At 48.4% G+C, this 12950-nt stretch overlaps 1 protein-coding gene across 2 annotated transcripts in view; it reads right to left on the bottom strand.

Annotated features, from left to right (window-relative positions):
• The window catches only part of LOC142767570 (uncharacterized), a 455408-nt gene that overhangs the window by 217842 nt on the left and 224616 nt on the right, over nt 1-12950 (bottom strand). For both annotated transcript variants that reach the window (XM_075869529.1, XM_075869530.1), the window contains exon 8: nt 4809-4870. In XM_075869529.1, coding sequence (XP_075725644.1) covers nt 4809-4870 — 62 coding nt within the window. The remainder of the gene's footprint in view (nt 1-4808; nt 4871-12950) is intronic.

Below are 12950 nucleotides of genomic sequence, written 5' to 3'. Positions count from 1 at the left end.
CCAACAATGTTCTCAAGACAATATTTAGTTACCACCCACAGACTAACGCATTGACAGAACTCTTTCACCAGACCCTTTCAGACAGAATCAATTATTTCTCATGCTTGTCTACGGGCCATCGCCCTCTCGAAAACGAGACGAGAAACGGAGATGGCCCATAATGCGTCCAGATGGAGGCTGAAATGTTGTAAACCCGTGTGCACAGATTTGAGTTCACGTTAAAGAACCCCAGGTGGTCGAAATTTCCGGAGCTCTCCACTACGGCGTCTCTCATAAACATATGGTGGTTTTTGGACGTTAAACCTCACATTTATTATCAACAGAATGCGTAAAGCGTGGTCAATTATATCGCCACCCAACTGCAGTTATCAAGCATCTCTAAGGGAAAGTGCCTTATAATGCAAAATGATGTATGGTGAGAAAGGTGACAACTCCATCATTTCTTTTCTAAGTAAAAAAAGAAAAACGCCAGGCCTGCGCGGAAAGCGCAGCACAGTCACAGCGAAAGCTAGACGGGCAGCTTTTCAGAGCACTTTGGAAACACCTATTTGGTAACTAGTGCAAGCGGTCACTTGATACCCACTAGGTAATTATTGATAAATTTATTTGGTTTGTAGGCCGCATTTGCTAATATAGCTATGATATTTACCGTCATTCTTCCGAGAGACGTGGTACCCACTAAACACTTGCAAGGGATTTTGTGCCAATTGATCACGCAGTGGCTGACGAACATGAGGAATCATGGCTGAAGGGGTTATGCGCCACAGTTATTCTCTTCATCATTTCCAGTTGTGATGAGTGAAGAAAACGACAACGAGGGAAGTGCGGGGCAAGGCGCTTGTAATGTGCGCGTGAGTGTCAGCGAATCAGCTGATGACTAGCGGTGGCTCATAGAAGTGGCATACTAGGATTGGGCCACGTGTGACCATTACGTGGCGGTAAGCTTTGTGGCTGCGTACGAGCCGGAGCAGCGGCAGACGGAAGACAGCGGGCCGAAGCGTCGGACGCAGGCGATCCAGGTTCCGGCCAGGGAACGCGGCCGTCCAAGCTGCTGCCGTCCAACCACCAGCTGGGGCGGCATTGCCGGCACGAGTACTGCATCTCGGGGCGCGGCCTGGCCTGCTGTTCTCTTCCTTGCCGAGGGCATTGCGGATCTCGGCGAGGCGTCTCCACGGTCGGCCGTTCGGCACAGCGATGAACGTGGCCTGGCTAATGGTCACGGTTGCGCCGAGCATCGCGTCTCGACGCAAGCTGTTCGCTGGACGGGCTGGCCATTCCCTACATGGAGCATCGCGTCTCCGATGCGGGTTGACTGCTCCGTAGCCACACCCATGCCATCAAGCGCTGGTTTCACCAGAGCGTCGCACATCGGCGAGGGACGAGCGAGACGTTCTGCCGGGCGAGACGCGGGCGTGTGTACGGAGGACCACGGAGCCGGGCGAGGTTTAGGGTGGCCGAGGATCCAGGTGCTAGGGGAGTTCTGGCTGAATCGAGGATCGCCGAGCGGTGCCGAGCCGTACCGAGCGACGTGCCAGACTCGGACGTGGGCCGTGAGCTCATGAGCTGCAGTGTGCACCCGAGGGTACATGGTGGTGCCCTGGCCAAGAAGAAGGAACGTGAGAAAAAGAGCTCGAGAGCCTAGGCCACGAAGGCAGACGAAGCGGTGTGCCGCTCGAGAGGACGAGTTCCTGGCAGCGTTCCTGGGCCCGACGTGGGATTCATACGTGTCGGTCAGGTAGAGCTCCGGTGTGTCTGTTCGAGGTTGAGTCCGTCGGCCTGTACAAGGTCGAAGGACGGGGCCTGCTGAACGGCTCCTGCCTGGGTGCAGTGGCCGGGAGCAGGTTCGTGGGCGAGACCTACCGCGTGTGGTCCTCGTGAGCCGTGGCCTGATCCTGGACCTCCGGAGTTGCAACCCTGACTGCTGGGTTGGCCGCGACGTCCGACTCAACGGCGATGCACACGGTAGCGTATCCGTGCGCCGTCAGCCGTTCCACCTGTGCCATCAAATAAATTGTTCATGTTATTCCTTTCTCGTCCACTATAAACAAACATAGTGACGAACGTCCTTACCCATCACAATTTCTGGCGTCCGCGATAGGACTAAGCTCTCGCGTTACATCTGAGAGCCTCACGTTGTTTGTGTGTGGCAGACGAGAATGGACGACAAGAGAAAGCTAGTTGAGCTAGGAAAGGAGATGGGGCTGAGTGGAGAGGCTTTGCTGGCATGGGTGAGCGCTGAGGAAAAAGGACACATGTTTTCATTCCTCATCACTGTGTATTGTGAGAAAAGTTGTTTGACTGAAACAACTTTCTTGTGTGGGGGGTTATTGGGATGAGTGACGAAAACAACAACGACGGAAGAGCGGGGCAAGGCGCGTGTAATGTGCGCGTGAGTGTCAGCGAATCAGCTGATGACTAGCGGTGGCCCATAGAAGTGGCGTGCCACGATTGGGCCACGTGTGATCATTACGTGGCGGTGAGCTTTGTGGCTGGGGACTGGCCGGAGCAGCGGCAGACGGAAGACAGCGGGCCGAAGCGTCGGACGCAGGCGATCCAGGTTCCGGCCAGGGAACGCGGCCGTCCACGCTGCTGCCGTCCAACCACCAGCTGGGGTGGCATTGCCGGCACGAGTACTGCATCTCGGGGCACGGCCTGGCCTGCTGTTATCTTCCTTGCCGAGGGCATCGCGGATCTCGGCGAGGCGTCTCCACGGTCAGCCGCTCAGCACAGCGATGAACGTGGCCTGGCTAATGGTCACGGTTGCGCCGAGCATCGCGTCTCGACGCAAGCTGTTCGCTGGACGGGCTGGCCATTCCCTGCATGGAGCATCGCGTCTCCGATGCGGGTTGACTGCTCCGTAGCCGCACCCATGCCATCAAGCGCTGGTGTCACCAGAGCGTCGCACATCGGCGAGGGACGAGTGAGACGTTTTGCCGGGTGAGACGCGGGCGTGTGTACGGAGGACCACGGAGCCGGGCGAGGTTTAGGGTGGCCGAGGATTCAGGTGCCAGGGGAGTTCTGGCTGAATCGAAGATCACGAAGTGGTGCCGAGCCGTACCGAGTGACGCGCCAGACTCGGACGTGGGCCGCGTTCTCTGGCCGGAACCTGGATCGCCTGCGTCCGACGCTTCGGCCCGCTGTCTTCCGTCTGCCGCTGCTCCGGCTCGTCCCCAGCCACAAAGCTTACCGCCGCGTAGTGATCACACGTGGCCCAATCGTGGCACGCCAATTCTATGGGCCACCGCTAGTCATCAGCTGATTCGCTGACACTCACGCGCACATTACACGCGCCTTGCCCCGCACTTCCGTCGTTGTCGTTTTCTTCACTCATCAGCCCAGTTAACAAGCAGTCTTTATACAAATCAAAGGAAGACACTTAGAAGAACCTCTTGGTAGGATGGCTCTAAAGTTATCTCTTCTGGTTGTATTTTCCTTTGGAGCAACTGAAAACGGATTTAGCCACAGGAACGTTCGCGAGGCCGTATGCAATTTTCTAAAGGCAACAAAACGAATAGAATATTAAGTTGAGGCATAAATTTGCTTTACTTCCAACCATATTAGCTTGTTCGTTTTATTTATTAGCTCGATTTATTTCATTCATAAACTATTGTTTAGCAATTCCTTCTTTGTTTAAGCATCTTTATCAAAATAACCCGGCTGGTAAGACAATTTCATCTCACAAATTAGGCACCATTCGTTTCTTGGCTGATCCCCCATGGTGCGTTGCGCCAGGCCTCTGAGGAACAACCAACCAACCAACCCTAGGCATAATCATTAAGCTTCTGCCTAGGGCTACCTAAATTTGTTCCGAAAAATATCCTGTATGAACAATCCCGCCTGCCTTCTCTTATCAAACGGTTACATATTCTAACAGTACAAACATTCGTTAAAATCTTTGCATCACCTCAGAGCTGGTCACTGTATGTGTTCATTAAACAGCGGACCTCATTTTTCAACCGCACTGGTCTAAATTAGAGCGCTCAAGTAATGTGTACACAGAAACTTTTGGACCCCTTAAGCGTTAATCTTTGCGAAATATCTTTACTCAACAGTCCTGCTGCAATTATGATTAAATTTGATTATATATGTCCCAAAATTGCAAAAAGTTACCCTATCAGTATATAAATCACATTTCAAAAGAGCGTTTGGCCAATCTCGAAACAATCGTTCTGATAGCGACTGACGCTTCCGTTTATGAAGAGAAGGCTGGCGTAGGAATTATCCTATCAAGATTGAGCTTTCTTTATTCTATTACCCGACTTTACCGCTTTTTAACAAACTGAGCTACTGGCAATAGCCCTAGCGTTTCGTAAAAAGCCCCAAGATCTATCAGCCTGTCCCGCGAGTGGCAAGGAGTGACCTAAAAATGCAAAACAAATATTTTGAAATAGGCAGGGCTTGTGCGAGTGGTATAACGCGACTTCTATGGCTTCCCAATCAAATGGTTAATTTTACAGTGCGCTTGCAGTGGGCAAATTACTTCTCATACAAAGCAACCGCTTTTGCAAGAGAGAAGTGGAAATTTTCTCTCAATGCGGCGATCGAGGAGTTGTGAAAGTATAAGATGGGGAGTATAAAACCAGCGGTGTCTGACGCATGGGATACTGCAAGTTGGGTTTCATAAAGAGAAGAAACACAATAATCATTCTGGTGCATTTCATCAGGAAAGTTTTATTATTACTTCTTTACAGCCATGTGAACTTCGCCCAAGCAATCTTTACAAAATACATTGATTTGAGTAGTTTAGGTGAAAGAACACTTTCTTCACCATTCACTAGAATAAATATGAAAATTGCTTTCATGCTCACCCTTACGACCAATGTGAATCACTTCTTTGGCACGATCTATCCGAAATGTTAATGGTACTTCTCTGGAAAGAAATGGGCAAAAAAAGGAAGTGAACTTATCCTGATGTATTTTCTTTTTTAATAAATATTGGAGACCAACTTTTGGTGCTAGTGTGTATTGGCTGCCGTACACATGAACACTAACCTAAAACACTGAGCGCAAAATAGAAGCTGAGTTCTTCATTCAAACTTATGTGGCACGCTAAGTAAATGCCTTCGATTTAATCGATGCGGTAAGACAGGGCAAGGCCCGAATAGCGTGTGCCCTCTCAACCACGAATGACCAGTTATCCACTCTATTCAAACACTTGATATTTATCTGCTTCAAAAAAATGAAGCTTCTAGTTGATACATATTGTGACGGAGACTAGATCAATGTTAATTCAAACAGCTGATCGTCGGCCAGACGATACGGCCGATGAGTACCACGCGCCAGCTCTACGTTTACTCCTCGTCTTCATCTTCAGAGGTCACCGTCATGGTTCATGTCTTTTTCGCACCGTAACAATATTAATCTGAAAAGACGGGGTGCGAAAACATGGACAAAAAAATTACAGACACTACCAAGGTCTACAAATAACTCAAAATGCGCACAGTGACTAAAATGATTACGCGTAAACGTATCTTCGATTGGTCATACAGCCCCCACGCGTGCCATACCTGGCATGCATGGGAGCCTCCGCTAAAGATGAATATTTAATTATTTGATGCCATCTGTATCCAAGTTATTCCAAGATTGGCTCTTGCATGCGTACCACTACTATCAATGTGTCATTGTTGACTTATCAGACGCCTTTTGTTCATTCCTTTACCGGCACAACACTGCGTATCCAATCAATACGTGCGTGCACTTACATTCTCGAAAATCTAAAGAAAAACTAGACCTGAGCCTCTTAGAGATAAAGTCTTATGTACCAATATTATCTGTTTAGTGCGGCGTCCCGTCGGTCGAACGTTGAAGGGGCCCCAGCAGAAAAATACCTCATAAAGTGTACTCGACCGTAAATCAGTGAACTTGCTGCTGTTTTGTTGAGCATAATTATCGGCCCGCTTTCTGTTTTTTCTCTCGCTCAATCTTTCAACAAAAAAATGTCTTAGGTACTCCTTACAATCTTTAACACATTAATAATAATAACTAACAGAAGATATTGCTATAGGAAGTATAGTAGTTATTAGAAGAAAGTATAAAAGTGAATCCGAAGATATGACCTTCGAGGAACGCGTTTGATGTTCTACCAGGGAGTTAAGGTTGCGGCCATCCAGCCGTCGACCCTATTGGGTATATATGTGCATGTGTGACGAGTGGAGTACATTTTTTCTTACAACGTGGATTTAGAGATGAAAAGAGGACAAAAATGTGTGTGGTGCGTGGCGGTGATGTTCCTGAGGGAGCGGGAAAAAAACGAAGGAGATTCGCTAAGACACGTTGCCGGGCTAGTTGGTTGGGGTTCATCATTTATAAGGGTATAGCGCACCATGACAAGGACACAAAAAGAGAGACGCACACACACACAGCATTAACTTGCAACTATTGTTTTATTTGCGATCACACATGCTATATATACAGTAGCAGTGAACCGATAAAACCTGGAATATATCATGATAAGATACAGCACGCCTCATGCATGCGTCATCATCGATCGCGACAATCTTACCTCGCCAACGTTAACGTGAAGATTCCAGATACATCTTTTTTTAGCTGACAAAGCTATCGAAGCCACACTCACACATTTATCTTTCATTTTGTCATTTTCAAAGGCTTCATTGATTTCACGTGTAGTTCTGTCACGGGCCCTAAAGAGAATGCGGGTGTTTCGAAACACAAGGACACAAACACAACTCGGACAGTGAAGGACCTAATGACCAGATATAGCTTTTTTTACGTAGTATTTGTGTTCCCTAAGTCTTTCGTTCACACACTTTCCAGATTGGCGAGTGTACACACAATTTTCGTGGTGCGCTATACCCTTATAAATGATGAAGGAGATTGGAACAGCCGAGAAGCCAGGTGGGCGAAGGAAGTCGTACTGCAGGAGAGAACGAGAGTTGCGACGGCTGCCGGTCCATAGCGGCGCTGAACCTCTCACAGGTGGAGTCTAGGCGGACCTGGACGACGAGCAATGCAGGGTGACGATGGTGCGTCACCATCGAGACCCGCGAGCGAGTTGGTGACTCCAGGGGTGACTGAGCCAGGCAAGCTGAAGCCTAGCAGCGGGACTGGCCTACCGGTGTTCGAGGCGTGGTCAAGCACGCATTTGGCGAGCCACGCTACAGTGAAACAGCCGCCCCAGCGACTGCCGTGATAGCAGCACCACAACCTCAAGGTCACAAGGTGACATGTCGGACCATCTCGTCGACAGCGACGTGTTGGTGGCTCACGTGCAGGGTCGCGGAATCATGTACTATAGTTAAGGACGCGCAGATATATTAGTTCCGCAAAGAATTTTAAGATCAATTATGTTAGTGTAAACTCATGACCTACTTGTGTCCATGTCGTATAAAGATGTTGTCGTTGTTTACGTCGCATCTCTTGTCGTTTGAGCACCTCGGCCAACATGAACCTCTCATAATTCGCGAGGCATGCCAGGATTGGCTAATTACATCGGTAGCCAACGCTCAAACACTGGGGTGAGGCATGGATAACGACAACGTTGTCAGCATTGAAAAAAAGAGCTAGGACTGAACAATTCAGAATTAAGAGAATGGGTAGAACAGGAGCGTATACGAGTACGCAATGAGCATGCCGAAGAGCGAAATGCTCTGAAGGAGGAAATGACATTGAAACAGCAGTTAATCGAACAGGAACGTGAGGCAGCTCACGAGAAAGCGTGGCAGCAGCAAAAGCTGCCTAAACAAGCGATGAAAGTGCTTGAGCTGAAACTTCCGCTTCAAAAAAGGCCGCTAGTCCGCAAGTAGCCCACGACGTAAATGCTGTCAGCATGAATGCGTTCATTGCGTCAAACGAGTGTAGTCATCATAAGGTAACACCTTCGTTCAATGACAAAAGGAATGAGCTAGACGCGCACCTACAACGTTTCGAACGTGTCGCCACCTGTTGTGAATTACCAAAAGAGAAGTGGGCGCTTTCCTTGAGTGTATGCATGACTGGGGAACCGTTTACGGTCACGGACGTGCGCACCTGACTGCTGATTTCAAATACGACTGAATAAAGCTGGCACTCCTGGAATGATTTTTGTTCGCGGCCGACGGGTAGCGAGATAAATTTTATATTGCGAGGCCGGAAAACTAGGAAGCCGCCACGCAGTATGCAACGAGGCTCTCGGCGTACTTAGATCATTGGTTGGAGCTTGCGGAGGTCGAAAAAACCTTTCATAACGTCTAGAAGCTAATTCTTTTTGAGCAATTGTTCAAGGCATGTTTCCTTCCTTTAAGAGTTTTATTGAAGGAAAAAAACTGCCGAAGCATATAGGAACTTTCTCAGGCTGCCGACAATTTTCTCGAGGCTGAGTCATTGCTGAACTTTGGGAGAGAGCAGCCGGAGAAGAAGTCGGCCCAAGGCTTCAGTTTGAGAAGAGATCAGATAAAAAAGACACCTCAGGGAGACAATCGCTGTCTTTTATACGACAGGAAGAGGCATAAAGCAGCCAAATGTTGGTCGCATACGAGAAAGAAGTACAAAGATCAGAGTCAAACCGGCGGCATGTTGTGTCCTAGCAGGGAGAAGTTTACCACTGGAGCAGAGAGCAAGAGAGAGGCATGTTGCGTGGTCTCAGTAGATAAAGCAGAAGAAGAGGCAACAGATTACGACGGTTACGCTATCTTACATGACGGAGACACAATTCCGATCGTGAATGCAAGTGTTAGCTGACTGAGCCGAGAAGTTACAGCTGGTGTAACTGGAGCCATGCCAGTTGCGAAAGGATTCTTGGATAAACACGAAGTTACAGTACTGCGAGACAAAGGCTGTAACGCTCTTGTAGTTCGACAGGTGCTCGTATCAGAGGAAAAAATGACCGGGTTTTATACTCCACGATTCCTACTTGATCGAACAGTGCGCTACTTTGAACAGTGCACTACTTATTGAACATGCGATTCTTTAGTGGTGAAGTTCGAGTGAAATGCATGCAAGATCCCCCATACGATGTGTTCTTGGGAAACAGCCAAGGAGCTGTATTGCTGGACACATCAGCGAGGAATACAAGCAGAGCCACTGCTGCAGCTGCGGAAGATGACGTAAAACCACCAGAAGCGCCTCATCATTCTAACAATGTTACTGAAGAAGACGTACCCTGTAGCAGCGACAATGTCAAGAAGGACGAAGAAATGCGAGGGGAGAAGCTGAATGGTCCCGACAGCGCTGATTCGCTGGGAGACTCAATTACAGTAAAGGGCTACGACCTAATGGCAGCAACGGGTCGAAGAAAGCGTACCGACGCCCCTCTTCCAGTTTTACCAAGTTCGGTTGGTGGTATTCATAGCCGCACCTTACGAAGTCGGCAGAAAGAGGACATCTTGTTTAATTCGGGCTTCGACGTAGTCGGACGAAAGAGAATTGCCAAGTCTCATGAAACAGAATTTTTTCTGAAGGATGGCTTTCTGTTTCATAAACACAGAGTACCATGCTAAAAAGAGCTGGAACAGCTAGTGGTACAGAAGCGGCTATGGCATCTAATGTGAAAATGGCACATGAATAAATTCTAGCGGGTCACTAAGGGGCGACCACAACTGTGAACAGAATCGTCACAGAATTCTATTGGCCAGGTTCTCAGTCCGCTGCTAAGTGTTTTATAAGGTCATGCGATGTGTGCCAACGGGCTGTTCCGAGACATTTAGTTGGTCCAGCACCCCTCGGTTCGATGTCCGAAATCGAGATTTCCTTCACAAGAGTGGGTATCGACAATGTTCTATCAATTTCTACCATATCATCTAGGGGAAATTGGTACATATTACCAATGATTGATTTCGCCACCCGATAACCAGACGCGGTCGCTTTACCGGCTATTCATTCCAAGAAAGTGGCCGAATGACTTCTTGAAATGTTTTTCCGCGTGGCGATTCCCAGAAGAATAATCAGTGATCGGGGATCCTACTTCATGTCGGCTGTAATAAATGAATTCAGGCGCTTATTATCCAGGAAGCAAACCCAACGATGCCCTACCACATCATGGGCGATAGCTCGGTAGAGAGGTTTAATGGCTCTTTGAAACGAATGTTGGGTCGTATGTGCTGGGAGTGTCCTAGAGCCTCGGACCGTTACCTCGGACCTGTACATTTCGCCTACAGAGCACTCCCACAAGGTATCAGAGGATTTTCGGCCATTGGAGCTCCTGTATATCAGATATGTCCGAGGATCGATTACAGTGTAGAAGAGCTGCGGACAATTATGCACCTGGATGCGAACACTAAAGTGGCGTTCATATACATGATGGAACTGCGCCAACGACTAGAGAAGACATATCCTATTGTGAGAGAGGAACTTGAGGAAGCGCACTAGCTGGAAAAAGGGTATGAAAGAAAAGGGAAGAAACGGGATTTATTTCCGGAAGATAAAGTGCTCAATTTGTTGCCAGTCGATAAAAATAAGTTAATCTTGTCGTGAAACTGCCCGTTTCCTGTGGTAGAAAGGCGCAACGAATTGGACAGTGCTGCTAATCTTGAAAATAAGTAACAGTGTTTCACATTAACATGTTGAAAAACTGTGAAAAACGAGACGCAGCTGACTTGTCTTTAATGGGTGTAATGACAGCTATGCGCACGTAAAATGACTACGCGGACAGCCTTCATGAGGAGGATGGGAGTGTTCTGCTGAAACAATCTCAAGACTGGCGAGACATTTATATTTCCCCTGCACTGACGGATAGACAGAGGGCGCAGGTACCCCCGTTGCTTCCGGAACACAAAGACATCCTTTTCGATCAACCAAGAGAAACGTACGTTGTGCAGTGCCAGTTAAAGCTCACAACGCCAACGCCAATTCAAGTCCGATAGTACTCTCTTTTTCGCAATAGAAGAAGACGTGGAAAAGAAAATACGGGAGCTTCTACGCCTCAGTATCACTGAAAAATCTGCCTCTCTATACCACACAGCCTATGATAGTTGTTACGGAGAAACACGGCACAATAAGGTTATGTATTTATTTCCTTTAAGGGAATGAGGCTGTGGTTCCACACTGTGAGGCAATTCCCCGCACTGGTGTGACAATTGCTAAACTGAAAGACTGCCGTTACTTCTCACGGTTTGACTTCACGAAGGGATACTGGCATGTACCCATGCCCGGCAAGTCAAAAGAACTCACAGCTTTTTCTGTGATTCTCGACACTATCACTTCAAGTTAATGCCGTTTCGCACCAAATCAGCCCCAGTAGTGTTCAACAGAATTATGCGTGCGGTCGTCGGAGATTACCAAATGTGCTGCACTGCTTCGACGATGTGCTTATTGCTACAAACACGTGTAAAGAGCATGTCAACACCCTGTAGCTCTTTTTACACGCATCCGGCAGGCCAAGCTCACTATGAAACCTAATAAGAGTGAAGTGGGCTTCCCCAAAACTTGGTTTCAAGGTCATGTTGTCGGGCAAGGGAAACTACAGATTATGAAAAGTACCACCGACAAGATCCAAGTGGCTGCAAGGCTACAAACAAAAAAAAAGGTACGAGCATTATTAGGCCTCACCAGGTACGATAGGGATTTTGTTGCCAATGATGTGGAAGTGACGTACTCCTTAATGTAGCTCACAAAGAAGAGGGCGTCAAAAAAAGTCGCCTGGAAAGAGCAGCATGAGGTGGCCTTCCAGAAGCTAGAAATCTTGCTCACTAGATTTACAAAGACCATTCGTTTTGCGCACGAACGCATCATCACACAGTTTGGGCGCAACTTACTCCAAAACATGAAGGATGCCTTCATCCGGTTTCGTATGCCAGTAGAAAACGGGTGTCGCGTGAGGCAGCGTATTCTACGGTCGAAAGAGAATGCCTCGTCGTGGTGTGGGCAATTCAAAAACACCTTCTTTTCCAGTATGGTCGGCCATTTATATTGCAATGCGAGAGCCAACAACTGGCATATATTCAATCTGCCAAACCTCTCAATCAACGTGTACTCAAATGGAGTCTGCGACTCACGGAATATGACTTCACAGTTATTGACATAGGAGGCTCAGAAAATATAGGCGCAGACTATCTGAGCCGAGCTAACACGTAACTTTCTCTGCGTGTCCGTTCTTTGGTGCGCTCATAAGAAAATCAGTGTGTTTCCTTGTCTAGTGACCACTGTGATTGCTGCAGTGCTGTTTGTGTGGCACACGCCGTTCTACAGACTGCTTCTCTACGCAGCACAACGTTCTGAAAGCAGGGGGAGGGGGGATTGTGACGAGTGCAGTACATTCTTTAGTACAACGTGAATTTAGAGGTGAAAAAGAGGACGAAAATGTTTGTGGTGTGTGGTGGTACCACTCAGTAGGAAGCGGGAAGAAGAAGGAGGAGGCTCGACCGCTCGAAAAGCCAGGCGGGCCGAGGCAGTCGGACAGCAAAAGAGAACGAGGATTGCGACGGCTATTGGTCCATTACGGAAACGAACCTCTCAGGGGTGGACCCAAGGTGAACCTGGATGCCGGGCGATGACGGTGCGAGTGTTACCATCAAGATCCGCGAGCGAGTTGGTGACTCCGGGGGCAACTTAGCCTGGCGAGCTGAGGCCTAGCTGTGGCACTGGCGTACTGGTGTTCCATGCGTGATCGAACACGAGTCTAGCCAGCCACGCTAAAATGAAGTGGCCGTCCCAGCGACAGTCATGATAACAGCACCACAACCTCAAGGTGACACGGCGACATGTCGGACCATCTCATCGACAGGGACGTGTGACTGCCTCACAAGCAGTGTTGTGGTAAATAGCTGCCCGTTGTCAGGGTCGCGTAACCATGTACTGTAGCTAAGGACGTGCAGGGACAATAACACCGCAAGGAATTTTCAGATCAATTATGCAGGTGTAAACCCTTCATATATGTGTGTCTATGTCGTATAAACGCGCTGTAGTTGTTAATGTCGCAGCTCTTGTCGTTTGAGCAGCTGGGCCCACATGAACGTGTTCCACCTTTTACTTTTGGTACCTTCAGTAAGCGCCACCTGATGCCACTGCGGCAAGTGTAG

Source organism: Rhipicephalus microplus, chromosome 7 (genome assembly GCF_043290135.1).
Source record: "Rhipicephalus microplus isolate Deutch F79 chromosome 7, USDA_Rmic, whole genome shotgun sequence".
Classification (NCBI taxonomy): Eukaryota; Metazoa; Arthropoda; class Arachnida; order Ixodida; family Ixodidae; genus Rhipicephalus; species Rhipicephalus microplus.
Note: the sequence above shows the minus strand (reverse complement) of the source record. Positions and strands in the feature narration are given on the sequence as shown.